Below are 19,026 nucleotides of genomic sequence, written 5' to 3' on the forward strand. Positions count from 1 at the left end.
TAAAGGGAAAAAATTGTATTAAGGGAAAAAATAATAAAATATGTTGCAAAATAAAGGCAAACATTGGTTTAGAAGAGTAAAAAAGGGGACAAAGCAGCAAATATGGGTTAAGAACAGAAGAAAGTGGTAAAAATGGGCAGGTAAAGTAGTTAAAAGAGGTTAAAAATTAGCAAAAAATGGCTAAAAGTGGCCAAATAGGTTCATTCAGGAAACAAATGTAGCAAATGGGCAGATTCAGTGATTTGTATGGGTTTAAAAGGGGCACAAATAAATAGTTTGAACATCAGAACCCAATAAAAGCTTTACACACTTTTTAGCTCCAAAATAAGTGAACTGTTCACTGGGACGTTAGCACCAGTGCTACTGATCCAGCACACCTGTATTGATACTATGAATAATTCACAACTGGGGAAGGCAGATTTGCTGGATTTTCTAGGGGCCCAGCTTATTCTGTGGGCAGGCCTGTGGGCACCTCACCTTGGCTCCCAATCCTCTTTCTAAGCTTTACTCAGATGTTTGTCTTATTTTTCTGTTTTCTCTTGTGTTCTCTTTGCTGACCTTGTTTATGTGGAATGCGGGAATAGATGTTTACTTTCTTGTAGGGGCCATTAAGGGCCGTATGGAAGGGTAGGAAGCATCAAATTTGCCACTACTTTGAGCTTTTATATGTAGAGCTTGTGTCTGTTAAAAGTGGCAATGCTGTTTGGGCTGTAAGTGTTATGTGGTAGAACATGTAAGATAAAGAACGCCTACATGTGGGCATGGTGGTGGTGGAGAAACACCATTGAGGGAAGGCTCTCATTTGACAACCCAGTTGATGTCTTGGCTGTTGCTGCCCACTGGTTGAGTAGGGCTTTTCCCCTACGACTTCTGGCTGCGTCAAACCAAACCAAGCCGTGCTGATTTGCTTTTCCTTCACCAGTTTGGCTGCGCCGAGCTGTGCTCAAACATGGTTGATTAAAAGTGGGCGCAAATAAAAACGGAATAGTTTGGTTTAAGGGTCTTTCCCCTGCAGCTTATCTTTTCATAAAAAAAACAAGCATCCTGTGTTTATTTAAAAAAACATATGCTTATTTTATTAGCAGCCAGTTTTACTGATTACTAGTAATTCAGACCTTATTTTGGCTTGTTATAGTTAAAAATAATATATTTATTTGGGTCTTTTAGGTGGATGTGGCATGCATAAGGTATAAATTGATTTCACTGAAAGGAAATCAGATTAATACACTTGGTAAGATATAGGTTTTAGCAGTAATATGGTACTACAAGAATCTTTGTTTTAAATTAAAAAGATACAGTTGTTGTGCTGCTCAAGTTGTATCCTATAAAACTAACTGCCTGAATGCTGGTGTGTAGGAAATGTGCTTGTTAATATCTTGCCTATAAGTCTGAGAGTTTAAACCACATGTAAAGGTCAAACATCAGCAAACAATTTCACAAAGGGTTTGTAAATGCATGAAGTTTATTTGATCATATTCTATGTCAGTGTGTATAAAACAAACAAACAAAAAACTTCTTCCATGTTTCAGGTTTAAGCCCTCTACATTTGGCTGTGCTGCGTGGACGTAAGGACTTGGCTGGCATGCTTTTGGATGCAGGAGCTGACATCAATGCCATGGTCAGTCCGTGTGCTGCACTGAATCAGCACTGAATGAGTTTGACATCACAAAAGTTTTACATTTAGTGTTTCTGCATTCTCTGAATTTTCCCATGGTGCTTGTTTTTTTCTCTTATCAGGACATTAAAAGCGGCCAGAGTCCTGTCATGCACGCAGTGGAGAGCAATAATGCAGACATGGTCCACTTCCTCATTGAGGTAATGACGGTGTGTGGGCAGAGAGGAAGGAGGAGAGGGAAGGTTGTGACTCAGCTCTCTTTTAATAACAAGTCTGGTTTTCTCTTTGTTGCTCTTGATGTACTTTGAGTTTGCATTTCTTTCTAGATAACAGATGAGACCTTCAAAGAACCAGGGCGACAAACTCATAGTTTTGTTTATTATCTGAGACTCGCAAATGTTTATGCACATGCACAGAATCTTTTTTTGTCTTTCTTGTATCTTTCTGAAACACTTACATTTCTTCATCTCTCTTTTTGATATAACTTATCCCTTCTATGGATATAACTTTAGTTTCACTTTCCATGCTGAACTGCCTCTTTTACTTCTTACTGTATGAATCATAATTGCGTAAACTTCTGTTTATTTTTCTGTTGCAGAGAGGTTGTGATGTCAACAGCCAGTCATACAGTGGGAATACGGCTCTGCACAGCGCCTGTGGCCGAGGTCAGGTGGACACGGTGCGGCTGCTGCTGAAGAGTGGAGCTGACAGCAGCCTCAAGAACTACCACAATGACACTCCAGTGATGGTGGCCAAGAACAAGAAAGTAAGCCAGGACGTATGAGGAAGAAAATCAATCAATCAATCTTTGTTTGTATAATGTCTAAATATAACTGAAGTTATTTCAAGACACTTTACAGAGAGGGCAGGTCTAGACCGCACTTTTTGATGTATAATTATAACAACCCAACGCTAATCACCATGAGCTCAGCACCAGCAGCGTTTAGTATTATTACAGTGACGAGGAACCCCCCCCCTTAAATGAGCAGCACCTCGAGCAGAACTAGACTCATGTTGACAGCCATCTACCAAAGCTGCGCTGGGGCTGGAAAGAGGTAGAGGATAAGCAGTTAGAGAAAAGAGGGAGAAGCAGAAAGAAGGACGAGAGAAACAACAAAACAACAAATGAACTTATGGCTATCATGGCCATAAACTTATCTCCCATTTTGTTGGATATGCCTTAAACCAGGGGTGGAAGGTAACTAATTTGAGATTACCATGATAAAGTATTTATTTTTGGTACTTGTTCTTTTTGAATACATTTTGAAATCAGTATTTTTACTTCCACTGAAGTTAGTTTCAACCAGAGTAACTTAACTTTTACATGACTACAATACAGTTGTACTTTTATCCATCTCTGTTGACTCCACAGTAGCACATAGAGAGAGAATGACTCCACATCACATCCCAACACAGCTGTTGTACACAGCAAAAAGTGGAGTGTTGAAATCTCAGGGTTAAGCATTTTGGAGTTATTTGACAGTGTTGATCCACCAGTGTTAGTTCAACTCTGTGGAGTCAATTGATCTAAGCTCTGCCCACTGCCATTTCAAATTGGGGGGGGCGGTGTCAGTAAACCATTTTATTTGTCAGTTAGTGTTAGCTTGAGTTAAACTTGCAAAACAGATGGATACGCCCGTTTCCTTGATTTTTCATTGGCGAATCCATCTTGCAAAGCTCCCATCTGAACTGTTTGAGCCCGGTTAGAAAGTGACGAGGGGCAGTACTTTCAGGCGCAGCAGAGTCGTGACGTAAACAAGCAGCAGCAAGAGCTGGTGCAGTTATGGAGGAAGAGATTAGCATGGATGCTGCTAATGCGTATGTTTTATCAGAACTTGATGACATTTCTTCGTCAAAAGAAGAATAAAGAACAGCAGTGAGTTGTTTTCTTTTCAAAAATGACAAAAGTCAAGTACTTACATGTCTATAGTCACCATGTTTCGCGTTATTCCTCAGTAGCTGCGCACGTGCAGCTCGATAGCGGCTACGTCACGTGTTTTGTTGCTCTGACTGGCCCATAGAGATGTGACAGACAGAACGTTCACCCAGTCACACTCAGAGTTTTTACAAAGCCTCTGCCTTTTCTCAAACGTTTCCTGTTGAAGCTTTCCCAGATGGATGTGTGAAACAAATCCATCTGGCGTGTCAGGTTAAGCTGGAGTTAAGTGGGTGACAAATTATGCTACAATCTGTTTTTATCAATTCTTTCAAAATAAAATACCCATGAGTACGATTGTGCCACCCTGACATTTAGGAACTTGCAAATTCAGGCTCGACATTTTTTCAATGATCTTACTAACTTTAAAATGATCCATTTTGATAACATTTGTTTATTTCACAGATTCCAACTGTAAACCCATCATAAATGGATTTCTTATTATCAAAATACCATTTTTAATAGTGGCCATAATCTGTTTGTTTACTTGGATGGTCGCACCACCTGACATTTTAAGGGTTTGAGATGCCAAAATATGAAAAAATACAGAGAACATTACTGAGGCACAGTGGGATAAACATGGTAAAGATAAATAGTGCAGATGGAAAGGATGCTTGTGCAAAATGGAGTTCTTAAAGGTGCATGGTGCAAATGGTCATGATTATAAGAAGGATGTTTTTTTACTATATTAATATCCTTAATGTCCTTGATTTTGTGTTTTTGATGCTTCCTCCCTGCCCCCCTGCACTCCTTCCTAGTGCGTTGTTTTAAAGTCTGATGGCATTAGGAAGGAAGGATCTCCTCAGTCTGTCTGTGTTTGTTGCTGTCATACATATTTTGTCTAATTCCTTGTGATATCATGCATGACAGTTTCATTAATCTACTACTTAACTTACCCCAAAACAAATGTAAATAATTGAATAATCAAGAAATGGTTAGAGCCAGAATAAGTAAATGTGTCTTTCCTGCACCCTAGAGGTCAGATGTGAGTGATGCACCAATTTCTCCACTGGTAGATTTTTAACTTACTGTAGATTATTCACACAGTGGTTATAAGAGACTTTCTCTTTCTTTTTTTTTTTAGATATCAGATGTGTTACGAGGAAGAGGCTCCGTCCACATAAAAGTTCAAGATCAGCATTCTGTCTCTAACTCACCGTATGCAAGCAGCTTGACAGAAATTGGTAAGAAAACTGCCTTAAAGATTAACCAATCTTGACACATGCCACTGAAATCTCAGTTTAAATATTGTCATTTTTGCTTCTACTCTAGGGTCCCCATCTCCCAACCACAGTCGAGGATGTTCACCGTCTACCACACCACAATCCTCTCATCATAGCAACTCTCACTCCCCAAAGACTCCATCTACACTTGTATTTCCATACTTTTAGCTCAAAGCTACTGTCAAATGCAGCTTGCAACTACCTCCTCAGAGCTAACCAGCTCAGACTTCACTGCCAAAGAGAATATTGATGAGATGGTTCAACCAATGGGATGACATCAGGAAAAAAACTGAAGCTGAAGTAAGAAATCCCCACATGACTTCTGTTCCTGGACGTTGAGACAAAAGGCAGAAATAAGTGGTTTCCCTCTCACAGTGGATTTGAAACAACTACTGTAAAGACAGAAATGGTTAAACTGTGAACTTAAGGCTGCTGTAGACATCAGCTGAGTCTCTCCCTATCCACATATGCAGGAAGTGAAATGTGCAAACACATGCAATCAAAGGCTACATGTGGACCTTTGTTTATACTGCACAGAGATGTCAGATAAAGATGGACAAGGACAAAAGAAGAGATATTTTTAAAAGTATTGTGGCATTTAAAATATTATGGAAGTAAGACCAGAAATAGAAATAGCTGTAAACTATGGGGCAATATTGGAGGGATTACATGCAACACAGGCAATTTTTTTTTACAGATTTTGCCTACTTTAAAGCTCCTGTGAGGACCTGTTGGTTTGTATTGAGTGTATTATTATATATCATTCTGTTTATATGTAAGTAGTATTTTTTTAAAAATCCTACTGTATTTCAATCATCAAATGACCTATACGTTGAAAGGCTTTGTGGTAGAATATGTGACAAAAAAAATCAGTTTCAGCAGCATGCAACTTCTTGCTTTGTTTGACACCTTCCCTGCAATGCTGCTGCAGACTTAAGGCATTAACAATAGAAATGGTCACCGGTGGTTTTGTTTCTTTTGTGGATTTCATAGAGCTGATTTCAGTCCTTGTCATAACCAGTTAAAAATTCCTCATAGGAGCTTTAAGGATGAAAGCATAAATTGACATGCCTTACACTGCACAGTCAAATGCCTTTTTTTGTGAAGTTTAATGATATGTCAAGAGTAATTACGCGATGTTTTTGTATTTTTCCACTGTCAAACGTTGTGAATATGTTTTATAAAAAAATAGACAACATAATAACCTGTGTTCTGTTTTTCCTCTGGTGAAGCCGAAGCAGTTTTTATAAATTTGAAACAGTGTTGTGATTGGTCAGTTTGAGGTCCATCCAGCCCAAAAACGGGAGCGCGGCCATGTTGAAATGCCTACTAGACTCTCAAAGAAGAAACAAAAGAGTGATAACTCTGTGGATTTCTCGAAATAAAGAGTACTAACCAAACAAATACTAAACTGTAAAGATAATTTCAGCAACGATGAAACCCTGAAGACTTTGTGTGGATACGGCTAAAGAAGGTAGCGTTTACTCCGTATCTCTACTATAAATGCTATTTGTCAAACATTGATTAACAGCGTCGTTAATGTGAAACCTCATTGCTAAGGCTAACACTAGCACGCTAACCTGCATGTGTTTTGCGTGTTCAGTGAACGCTTTTATCAAAAAATGTGAATTACAAAAGCTCCAAATGTAAATGAGCAGTTTGAAAATAACTCCCCAAGCAGGAAGGGGGCATAGCGTTTACGTTAGCTTGCTAGCTCGGCAGTTAAAGCCACGTTGCTATACTCAAAGTTTTATCGCGTAATACGGAGTTTTATTTTAACTACTTTCTACCCACTTTTGCTCTCGGATCAGTTCCAACTAAGTTAAATGTTGCTTTAACGCCTTAATGTCGTCTTGTTGTCTCAATACGACTATGAAAAATGATAAAAAAAAGTCTAGTAGCTAACTAGCTGACTTTCAACACTTTATCCAAGTTGGTGTTAGCATTTAACGATTAGCTGTAGTTAGCTTGAGGTCGCTCCTGGCATGACCAAAGACCAACTTTTTAGTTTTTAATCGTCCTGCCTATGTTAAAACAAAACAACAGCCCCCGCATTTAATAGTTAATTCGTTTAATATTCATTAATATTTACAGCCGTTTTTCTCCATGTAACAGGAGGGTCTAGCGTTCTTATGTTTACCGTGTTGCTGACTTTTAATGGTTTTCTTCTACGTGGGTTTAGTTCTGCTTCAAAATCAATAATAGCGGTTGCATATGCAAACTCAAATGTGGCCTTTTACTCTGACCTGCTGGGGGTTTGAGTCACCACTTTTACGTGTCCACTGTTAAGTGGTATATCTGAATTGAATGATATATTTAAAAGGCAAGCAATAGATCGTATTGAAAGTGAATACAAACAATAATCTGTAGCTTTACCACCACACAAAAGAACAAATTAGACTCTAAGTGCGACAAACTTTACTTACTTGTCCTTACAACTGTACTTATAACTAAAAGTAAGTAAATTTGTGTTTGGTAGATTTCTTTGTGGTAACAATACTTCTTTGCAATAGTTCTTATGCAGATGGAAAGTCTGTTTATTTCCCTTTTTATCCCCTGCTCTGTGGGGCTAATTGTTGTCATCTTGGAGGATAAAGTTTGGTCCCAGACTATGCAGATATAGGATAGCCACTGGTTGCAGAATCTCATCTTGATCTCTCTCTGCCTCCAATGATGACGGGCCTAATTTTTCCAGTGAGGGAGATGCCCCTCCACACCATTGCACTGCCTCCACCAAAATATTTTATTATATTGGTGCAGAAATCAGCATGACGTTCTCTATGCCTTCTCCCACTTTGACCCTACAATCCAGCAGCTGTAGCCAGAATCTGGACTCATCGCTGACAATGAGGTGCCAATCAGGTCAGCAGATTGTCAGCAGCTGTGGGTACCAGAAGCTCACAACAAGAGTCAACAGCGAAATAAGTTGTTAAAAGGGAAATAAACAGGCTTTACAACAGTATATTTATTGCCAAGAAGCATTGTCACAACAAAGAAATCTACCAAGCACAACTTGACTTACTTTTAGTGATAACTTTACAATAGCTATCCTGTGCCAGTAAATGAGAAAATTTGGCATATTTGTAAGTTTAACAACCAATATTCCGTACCTGTTACAGGTAACTTAAAGAAAAATCTGAAAATGAATCATATTGGTGCTTTCCTTGAGTTTATTGTTCAGACTGGTCCACATATTCATCCACAATAACAATTTCTATGCTTTAAGTAACTTGTGTTTTTTTTTAAACACTAAGGTTCCCTTTTAACCACCCTACACCCCTGAAACAATTGCTTTTAGATGCTTAAAGTAACTAAGTGCTATTGTTTTTCCTTGCAGATAATTGTCAGTCCCCAAAGCACTTTGCAATTTGCCAGCTCAGATTTTCCCTAAGAAGTAAAGACAACTAGAAGAAGACTGCAACTGGGATCAAGAGAGGGATGTCCATATTAAGGAGTATTTTCTGAGTTGTTATTAAGCAACAGCAAGAAATTTGAAAACTTTCAAGGTCAAAGGAATAAACAGTAAATAGCAATACGTGACCTTCAGATTATATTCTGTCATACTGACTCATTTGAATTTATAAACGTAGCACTTGGACATGAAAAGCTGAGATTCTTGAACGCAAAACATTAATATTAAAGCAGGTATATGAATATTTAAAAATCTCTTGAAGGACAAAATAAGAGTTTGTTTTGGTCACGTTTGATTTATTTATTCATATGAATGTTAATTTCTCCGTTTTGGGAGAGTTGTCTTGTAAATAAAGGATTTCATACACAAACCTCTTCTTTTCAAGAGGAACACACATCAGATTGTGTAGACATTACACTGTAAAAAGGAAAGAGACAAGAAAAAGTTTTATATGCTTTCAACCTTTTTAGTTGCCAAAGTTTCTTTTTATATGCTGATGCATTAAGACAAACGGCAGATTAAAGTAAAAATTAAAGACAAAGAGAAAAATACAAGGTACGTTGAAATGGCAACAGCAAGAACAGCAAACCCAGCAGCCATGATTGGATTGAACAAACCAGCAAATGGGCAACTTGGAGGACAAACCAAGCCAGCTGTACAACAGTCAGGAGCCTTTACAACTGTTCAGCAACCCAACGCCATCCAGAAAAAGACCAGCATTCCTCAGAGCAGTGGGGGCATCAAGTAAGAAACTCATTTTATGTTTTCTTACTTTCCTATGTAAAGTAATGTTTTACTAAACGTTGAGCACTTCTCTGGCTTCAGTTTATCTACCAATTAGACGTTTTTCTTTCCTCAAAGGGGAATTTTCCATAAACTTGGAATATAATCACTGATGTTTTTTTTTTCTTGCATTGTATCTGCTTATATGAATTTGTTCCAAAAGACTATGAAAAAAATATATGAGCACCCAGCTAGTATCACAGTCCTCTGACTAACCTAAATTTAGCTGTTTTTGGTAAAAAAAAAAACGATAACTGACAATATCTTATTCTTCATATTTACAAAGGTTTGGGGATGACTGGAAGAAATGCCTGGAGCTCCCACCAAAGGATAACAGGCTGAAAACTTCGGTAAGGAAACTGCTGGTTATTGCAGAAGTAATTGCAAGGATTCCCTCTTTTTAATCCTTAGACACTTCCCAATTTTATTTCAAATTTAGAATTTTTTTAAAACTAATTTGAGTGTTTTGGGAGCAGCTTCATATGAATTAGTTTTTTTCTTTCGTCTCCTAGGATGTAACTTCAACCAAGGGAAATGAGTTTGAAGATTACTGCCTAAAGCGAGAACTTCTGATGGGGATCTTTGAAATGGGATGGGAGAAACCCTCACCTATTCAGGTAAAGAAATAGTCAGACTTTAGGTCTGAGGTGTTTGATTGAACATTTTTGGTATCAACTTCTATTAAGAAAGAATATGGCCCTCTCTCGACAGCTATATTTATGAAATTCAATTCACTCACTAAAGCCTTAAACAACGTGTTTTATTGAAATCAGCTTCCAGATGTCGCACACAAACATTTAAGGTTGTTACACACACATCTTCCTCTTCTCTTAACTCTATTTTCCATGCAGCCTCTTTTTTTTGCACATGTATACCACCTTAACAGAATTAATTTCCTCTGTGTATACAGCCTAAATATATGCTCTGCAGACTTGTGGGTTGAAACTAAACTTTGCCTCTTCATTGTTGCAGCAATTTAGAAACAGTTCTGATTTTAGATTGGGTTCTTGCTTTGGTCCTAGTTGCTTTTTTCTAGTATTTTCTTTATATCTAGTCTGTTTTCTCCATGTTTTAGATTCATAAGTGTTAGAGGAAAATGCCATGCTTGTATTGGTGAGGATTGTTTGCCTTACCTACACAAAACCTGTCTTGTCCGTTTGAATATGGCCAATGTTCTGATTACACTTATCCCACTTCTTAAAGGAGGAAAGCATCCCAATCGCTCTGTCGGGCAGAGATATTCTAGCTCGAGCCAAGAACGGCACAGGAAAGAGTGGAGCCTACCTCATCCCTCTTCTGGAGAGGATAGACTTAAAAAAGGATCACATTCAGGGTGAGTTTCTGCTGCCTCTTAGTGGTGATATTGAAACAGCTATAGCATTTTAGACGTAAATCTACGCAGGCCTCTAAATAGAAGGCTGTATTGCATTATTTAATCTTGTAGTGTAATATTATTGAAACCCTAAATTAAATGGAAGCCGAATGAAGAAGACCTTGGTGTACAGGTTTGTTTATTGCAGAACTTCCTATTTAGACTCTAACTTCTTCTAACTGCAAAAGCACAGATTTTGGTGTTGACATAGAACAATAACTTAAATTTTCCCCATGAATTCCTTTTATTTTGGCATTTAATTATGCCTTCCCACTTTTTCTCATCCCAGCCATTGTAATGGTGCCTACAAGAGAGTTAGCCCTACAGATGAGCCAGATCAGCATTCAGCTCAGCAAGCACCTTGGAGGGGTTAAGGTTATGGTTACCACAGGAGGCACAAACCTTAGGGATGACATCATGCGTCTGGATGAGACGGGTACGTATTGTAACTTTAATATTTAAATGATCAAAAGTTGAATTGAAGTACTGATTTCAGGTGGTTCTGTTTCAGACACTCCTTCCAACTTCAGTTGTGCTGTACAAGTGTCCTTAGCAGAATTTGCTGTCATTTGCTTGTCTGTCCCTCTTTTTTTCCCTACAGTGCATGTAGTGATTGCTACACCAGGCAGGATATTGGACCTGATGAGGAAGGGTCTAGCAAAAGTGGATAAAACCAGTATGATGGTGATGGATGAGGTAGGTGAAGCTTTTAATTTAAATAAAAATTCTTCAGTGCTGCAGACAATATCTAACAGTGTTGTAAATAATCAGGCAGACAAGCTGCTGTCCCAGGACTTTGTGGTCTTGATTGAAGATATTATCAGCTTTTTGCCAAAGAATCGTCAGATCCTGCTTTACTCTGCCACGTTCCCGATCAGTGTGCAAACATTCATGGTGAGAACGCAAACTGTCATTTGGTTTTATAAAGAAGAGGAAAAGTGTTGCATGTAATGATGTTTAAATATCTTGTCCAGTCCAAGCACTTACAGAAACCGTATGAGATCAACCTGATGGAGGAACTGACGTTGAAGGGCATCACTCAGTACTATGCCTACGTGACAGAAAGACAGAAGGTTCACTGTCTCAACACGCTCTTCTCTAGGGTGAGTATTGAGAGCCTGTTTTGTGGATATTAGGAGCTTTTCAAATCAAGACAAACTTGGCTGAACCTGAATTAGATAAACATATTTTGTTCATATTGAGAACTCCTGCCTAAGACACAGGGAAACAGACCTTTTAGTCATCTGCATTGTGGCTGGTGTTTTGTTAACTTGGATGTATTTCCCCAGGACGCTGGCTCTAATGTTAAGCACAAAGGACTCAAACTAATTCCCTGTTTGCATGACGTTTTCAGGTGCGTTTTGGTTCTCTGTCCACTTGAGAACAGCATTTTAGGTGCTTGAAAATGGAAACAAATGAGCTCTTGAGTGAAAAGTTTTCAAAATGTCCCCATTTCCATGTAGACAGGCAAAACATAACTTTCTGAAAACACATTCACTATGGTTGCCGTCAGTTGTCATGTGCAAGTAGGGTTTTTGCATGTTAGAGGAAGGCAAAATCACACCACCAACTACTGGCTTGGCATGTATACTACAGTGTTTTTTGGATTGTTTTCAAAATGTTGCAGTCTACACATGGAACTATTTTAAAACTAAGAGAGGAAACAAAGCAGAATGTTGTCAAGTAAGTGGGGCTGAAGGCTGGCAACACAGTACACGATATTAAGCCCAGTTTGAGGCCAGATTTGCTCCCCTGATGACCATGGGGATGTATCCCTAGTGCAGGCTTGTCACAAACAAGATCCTGTCTCATAAATATGAAACGCATTTGATATTAACGATTCAAGGTCATATTGCCCTTGACCGAAAACCCACAATAACAAATTAGAGTGAGCAGACTGGGTGGCGTCACCAACCAGATGTCATGTACAGTACTTTCACTGCACACAAACATAAATACAACTATAACAGACAAGATTTCATCCTGATTCTTTTCTTTGTTTCATGTTTTTTGTTGTAAATTTAATGCATGCAAGAACAACACGTTGTGGAGGGACAGCAAGCCAAGGGTATCGATAATCATGTTTATTTTTATTCTGAAGTCACTTTAGTTCACGCATGATTCTGTGAAGTCTTGTGCTGGGAATCTTCACTGTGGTCATTGGCAGATCGGTAGGTGTGTTGTCTCCAGTGGTCTGATGGTCTTGCTCAGACATATAGTATGTGTGCTCAAAAGATTAAAAGATGAAAAAAAGTATTTGAAATTTTTCTTACTTAGGTTGTTTTTAATTGTCCTTTTTTCAGAATAATACATTAAAACATATAAAAACAAAGAGTGTACATAGAAATACAGGTAAGGGAAAAAATCGGACAGAAAATATAGAAAGAAAATAAATTAATAGACAAACGGTGTCTTACATAATTCATGGATAGCATTATGTTGAACAATATTATGTTATCCAAGTACACTTTTTCAGGGTCTGAAACGTCCAGATCTGTTGGGTCAGGACTTTCAAGAAATGTAATAAATTGTTTCCAATTTTAAAAGAAAATCTGTAATTTCCCTTGAGTAAGTCCGTTTTTCATGGCTTAACAATTAAACTTTTATACCAATGTCTGACTGTAGGCATGTCAGTGTTTTTCCATGCTGTTGCAGTGCTAGTGTTTGGCCTGAAGTGAGGTTAGATTGACATTTTTAATATCTGAAAGACTCTGTTCAGGTGGGAAACGGGGCAGGTGTGTGGTCTCACAGTCTGGCCGAGTTATCTAGTGTGTGCGCGCTCAGGATTACAAAAATAGTTTGACTGATCCTTATGTCTGTGGTCTCTGAGTTTTTTAAATTGTTTAGGATGTGAAAATTGTCTGGTGTGGCCAGCTTAAGTGTATAGAAAAATTCATCAGGTCAGGATTTTTTAGTTACTAATGATTAGAAAAATGTTTCTCTGTTACAGCTGCAGATCAACCAGTCAATCATCTTCTGTAACTCCACCCAAAGGGTCGAGCTACTTGCAAAGAAAATCACTCAACTGGGCTATTCATGCTTCTACATTCATGCAAAGATGATGCAGGAATACAGAAACCGTGTGTTTCATGACTTCAGGAATGGATTGTGCAGGAACCTGGTCTGCACAGGTAGGTGAAGAGAGTTGTTTCTAATAAATGTGTAAAAAATGAAATATTCAGCAGACTGACTTAAATATTTATCTTCTTCTTCTAAGACCTCTTCACTCGAGGAATTGACATCCAGGCAGTCAATGTTGTCATCAATTTTGACTTCCCAAAAAGTGCAGAAACTTACCTGCACCGCATTGGCAGATCAGGTAAAGATGTATAACATTTGAATTGTCGCCTTCTCAACAGTAACTTTAGTTGACAGTTGCATCTTTCATAATCTAGCACACTGCTATAGAGTAAATATTTGCTACCTTTTTTCTTTCAGGACGTTTTGGTCATCTGGGTCTGGCAATCAATCTAATAACATCAGAGGACCGTTACAACCTCAAGAATATTGAGGACCAGCTGGTCACTGAGATCAAGCCCATCCCCGGCAGCATTGATAAGAGCCTGTACGTGGCCGAGTTTCACTCCGTTGACCCAGATTGCGATAGCAGTGACAAACACAAGGAGTTGGGAGCAGCATGAACGAACGGTTAGTTCTTTGGAGTACTGAAACCATCCATGAGAGGAACTGAACATTAAGGGCTGAGTTGTTACAGACTCATATGAATTTGCTTTATTGTTGAGCTCTGATTATTTGCTTGAGATCTGTGGTACTCAGTCAGAACCAGGTGGAGCACAAGATTAAAGTTTTGGATGGGCCATGTAATTTTGGCTGAGAATGTTCAAAACAAAACTTATTAAAAGGCTCTGTGATGTTTGGATGCTCTATGCCGACCTACATACATACAGTTTATTTTACTCGGTTTTGCCGTGATATCAAGTGCATTTTGCTTGTTTTTTCCCTAGACCCTGACTTATTGATCTCATTAGCTTAGGATAACAAAGCTGGTTTTCCAATGCCAACATATCAATTTCTTTAGCTGTACAAAAACCAACAAATTTGTTATGCAAACTAGGTAAAATAAAACATATGCATACCATGGTTCCTGTGGATCCTTGCAAAGTCTTAAAAATTCTTAGATAGGACATTTAAAATTTAAGGCCATAAAAGTCTTATTTTTATCAGTGAGTTGTGTTGAAGGTACATCGATTAAGACGTGCCTATTAAATCTTCGTTTTCTAGCCAGTGTCATACAATTCAGATCATTCTTTATGTGCGTTTGTCCACGTAACAACTGACAGCATTTACAACAGTGTTGCCTGCAGCCCACACAACCTGTCTGTCAGCCCAACCCCTTGGTTCAGCAGGCTCCGAGAGGCGCTTTAAGTGTTAAAGTTATAAGTGAAATAATTTAAGAAAAGAGGAACAAATGAATTTAGCCACACACAGGGGACTCCTGGTTATTAAAGGCTGTCCTGGGAAACAGCAGTCCATGTGTTAATACTTGATCCCTCATGTCTACTTCTCTGCCCCTTTCTCTGTAGAATAATGACCTAGGATTTCACTTTTGAATGTTTATTTAGAACCATAGCTTATTCCATTTTAGAGAAAATACCGATAGGATGTTAACAAATCAGCGTTATTTAAAAAGTCTGTAATGTGAGGTGCGTTACAGTGCACATTATAGACCAATTACTAAACACAGTATATTGATAAATCAGCGACAAAATAATATAAAACCAGTTCCTGAGTGAGTGAGGAAGAGTTGGCTCGCTATAGTCAGTTACAAAGGTTGTAAATCAACAAATTAATCCTGTTTCTTTTGTGAAATCTGTAGATTATGGTATTTCATGTTTGTCCTTATGCCAGGTTTAACTTTAGATAGTCTTTATTTTTTGGTTGTTAAAGCAGGAAATAGACCCCTCTTGTGATTTGTTTTATATGAACTGTTTGTTTTCAAAATGAAAATGTTAAAAGCAACAAATTCAACCTAATTAGAACATAAGCTTTATAAAGAAAATAGTGCTTTTTTTTATGATTTATCAATAATTTTATATTTCTAACTGAATTTCCTCCACAACTTGTTGAATGAATACTATGCAGAATTCAGTGTTAGATGTAAAGAATTCCTCTTACTTTATGGTACTTGTTATGATTGAATAGACCCTGTACTGTTGAAAAAAAAAAATAGTCCAGTTCTCTGGCATCCTGCTCATTAGGTTAACTCTAAATTGCCCATATGTGAGCAATGAGAGCATGCCTGCTTGTCTGTCTCTATATGTCAGCCCTGCGATTGACTGGCGACCAGTCCAGGGTGTACCCCGCCTCTCACCCGATGACAGCTGGGATAGGCTCCAGCCCCCTTGCGACCTGGAACAGAATAAGCGGTATAGAAAATGGATGGATGGATGGACCATACAGCGCATAGAGAGAATCGAGGCATCAGATTTGCCAAGCATCATTAAATTTCTTCATTTATGGCCACAATGATTTGCTATTAAAAATCTGACATTTGATAAACAGTGTTTTAAATTAAAAATATCAACCCTGATCCAGTATGCCAATAAATCTCACAGGACTTAAATTTTTTACCTTTTTCTGTGCAAAATTTTTTTTTTTTTTTTACATAACTCAATTTGGGTCTTAAAAAGTTTTAAATCTGATTTTTAAAAGGGTTTAGGAACCCTGGCATGCACATGCTTGAGTAATGATGTAATTTTTAAACATTGATGCTTGGTCCTACCTTTGTTTAGTTAAATATTTTGTTCCATCCAAGGTCCAAACTGCAAGACTGCAATATTTTTTGGAAATTTGGGTCACATTTTCTAAATAAGGCGGGGGTGTTGAGTCAAGAGACCGCATCAGCTTAGAACTACTGCTTTAGATTAGCAGGTTGTCCCCATAACTAGTTTTCAGTTTGAGTTTTCTGTGCAACCAGTAAACAGTGGTGTGTCTATGCAAAGCCCTGTTTGTAATCAATGTAAAACTATAGTTAATAGTTGTTGAGAAGAAAATACTAGCCATTTATTTTGACCTCTTTTAGTACTAGACTTGGAATTTTTAGTAAATAGGCAAATGATTACATGAAATAAAAGAAACTTACTTGTACGTTGGTTGGACTAAAGTTTGTGTTTACATGAATGAAGGCATTTTGTTTTTGAGTTTATTCATAACTTTGCACTCCACCGCTTGAAACAGACCAAATACTAGCAACCTTGCTAATGAATAATATCCTCTTACATCAAGAAGATTAACTGAAGTGCAGCAGGATTTAAAGGTGGGTGGGGGGGGGGTGTCCTCTCTGAGTTGCACTACAGCACTCTATAGATTCAGGCAGAGCTGATCGGCTCATGCAACCAGCTGTCTGCTCTGCTGCTCTTATAGAGGACTGGCTCTTTCACATGGTTGTGGTCAGATTTTCTAACTTGACTCTTGTGTTTTTGTCTTTAGGAGAAACACAGCGCCTGATAAGAACGCATCATTGTCTGTGCATCAAGCAAGATTCCACATGAAGATTTCTGTTCTCCACTTCGTCACAAATCTGGTTGATATCTAGATTAAATGCCTTTCAGTTTGAGTTCGCAGCAATCTTTTTCATTTTGGTAAATCCGTAACCGCCACATGAGGGAACTTTACATGTGTTGCTACAGTCTGTCTGTTATAGAACTGAGCCACTGGAGAAAAGATTGAAATGATTGTCATTTTTTTTCTGTAGGAATAAAAAAAGTGAAACCAAAGATGTAAAGACATTGGCCACCTCACATCCTTGTTGTGTCACTACAGTGTAAATAGAGTCATAGTTTCATTACGTTAATGCCTCTAAGTTAATGCTTTGAAAGAGGTTTTTTTTTCATTTTAAAACTGTTTACACTGTCAGAAAACTTTATTAGATTGCTCCCTGAACAACCCGAATTATTCCTGTTATGGCTTCAACAGTGTACTGGAAACATTCCTTTTAAGAGATCGGCTCATGTTGACATGACAGCCTTGTACATTTGGTACGGATTAGTCAGCTGCTCTTTCATGCTACGTGTTTAGTGCGTGACCTCATCTCATTGATGCTCTGTTACTATTGAATCTGACTGTGGGGGCTAAGTGATGTTGCATGAAGCCCTGTGAAGAAATAAACTTGGATGACTGGTAGACTGTGGCTATAATGAGAGTAATGCTGTTGGAAACAATATTCAATAGAGCAAGTTAGTATTAATAGGCCACAACTGTGCCAAAATAAACTCCCAGCATCACGTAAACCCTGCTGTCATACTGAAATTGGCATTTTCAAATCCTGATCTCAGTCATCTCCTGGACTGTGCCCCTTCTTCTGTAACACCTCCTTATATGTACAGTCAGCCTGAACAAGTGCGGCTATTCTCCTCTGACCTGTTACTAACAAGACACTTGTGCCACATGTCAGTAATTCTTTACTTCACATTTCTTTTTTTCCAGTGAGTTAACAGTGTATGCATGCTGCCATGTAATGATTGGCAGTTTTTTCCTGCATTAACAAGTATATAATACCATAAAATTTGGATGCTATGTTTTTTTTTCTTCATCCTAAGCTGCCATTTCTTCAAGCAGCTGATTTACTGAGATGAAGGGATGAATCGTAAATGAAGGGGCATCTATACAAATACTTTGTTTTACCACATAAATGTCCTTTAAAAGGAAGCCAACGTTATAAAAATCACATTCTAGATGACCCAGAACTAAATCAGAACTGATGTTGATTAACTTTTTCAAGGGTTTACTTGCAGGAGTAGGTTATGGAAACATTACAATGTAATAGCAGTGTTACTATGGCTTTTTAGAGGAACAGATACTAGTTATGAGAAGTCAGCATTGTGTTTGAAATTTTTTGACTTATTCAAGGTCACAGCATCTGGCATCTATTTCTCAGGGCTTGAAATGATTAATAACAAACATGGCATATCTGAACTCTCCAGTCTTGTCCTCTTCCCTCCCAAGTGCCTTATTGTGATGTCAAAACCTTTGCTTAAAGCCTCGTCTCAGTTTTATTTTGAGGGCAAAGGGCACATGAACAATACTCTTATTAGCTGGATTATTTAAAAGCATGATTTTAGTTTTAAAAGGGCTCCCAAATAGGGATGCCAAGAGCCACCAGTATCTGGTATCAGTGTCGATACCAAGTCTTAGTACTCGTACGTGTACTCAGAACATTGCAGATGCTTCACTCTGTATTATTTCAAAGCATGATTTTAGCTGCTCATTATGAGTTTGCAATCAAAGTTGGAGCTGTGTCTTCAGTTTGGTGATACTTTAACAAAAAAAAAACTATGCACTAATAATAAATTGTCAAGAGGAGGGATGAAGAACATCTGATGCAGAAAGAGGAGGTGCTCTAGGAACTACACGGAGCCAGATCCACCCGGCCTGTTCGATGGCCACGTCTGGCCCATGTATTTGATACACAAGAACGTCATGGAGGCATCAAATATTTGATGTATTTGAAGTACTCATCTTTGTACTTGGTATCGGTGAGTTCTATAAAAATAAGTACTCCACTTGGTGTGGAAAAATGTGGTATCAGTGCATCTCTTCCTCTTCATGTGTGACCCATTTTAAACTGGCCAGGTTAGCCCTTGTTTACTTGATGTATTGCAGCCTAGGACTTCTTCACTCAAGCATATAGAGGATGTCTGAAAATGTAGCACAATACTGTGAAAT

General features: G+C 38.2%; 2 protein-coding genes across 2 annotated transcripts in view; both read left to right on the forward strand.

Moving 5' to 3' along the window:
* The window catches only part of bcl3 (BCL3 transcription coactivator), a 35,578-nt gene extending 29,613 nt beyond the window's left edge, over positions 1-5,965 (forward strand). Inside the window, exons 5-9 of the mRNA XM_041793684.1 lie at positions 1,530-1,618; positions 1,738-1,815; positions 2,214-2,381; positions 4,636-4,735; positions 4,824-5,965. Coding sequence (XP_041649618.1) covers positions 1,530-1,618; positions 1,738-1,815; positions 2,214-2,381; positions 4,636-4,735; positions 4,824-4,942 — 554 coding nt within the window. The 3' untranslated portion in view covers positions 4,943-5,965. The remainder of the gene's footprint in view (positions 1-1,529; positions 1,619-1,737; positions 1,816-2,213; positions 2,382-4,635; positions 4,736-4,823) is intronic.
* Positions 5,966-6,087: 122 nt separating this feature from the next.
* Positions 6,088-17,078, forward strand: ddx61 (DEAD (Asp-Glu-Ala-Asp) box helicase 61). The gene is made up of 13 exons (XM_041793685.1): positions 6,088-6,248; positions 8,112-8,930; positions 9,256-9,319; positions 9,482-9,586; positions 10,173-10,302; positions 10,631-10,777; positions 10,943-11,037; positions 11,113-11,235; positions 11,316-11,444; positions 13,292-13,472; positions 13,559-13,660; positions 13,780-13,989; positions 16,792-17,078. Exons 2-12 carry the CDS (start codon positions 8,752-8,754, stop codon positions 13,980-13,982), a joined length of 1,458 nt encoding a protein of 485 aa, XP_041649619.1. The 5' UTR covers positions 6,088-6,248; positions 8,112-8,751; the 3' UTR covers positions 13,983-13,989; positions 16,792-17,078.
* The last annotated feature ends 1,948 nt before the right edge of the window (positions 17,079-19,026 follow it).

This window comes from Cheilinus undulatus, linkage group 8 (genome assembly GCF_018320785.1).
Source record: "Cheilinus undulatus linkage group 8, ASM1832078v1, whole genome shotgun sequence".
NCBI classification, from domain to species: domain Eukaryota; kingdom Metazoa; phylum Chordata; class Actinopteri; order Labriformes; family Labridae; genus Cheilinus; species Cheilinus undulatus.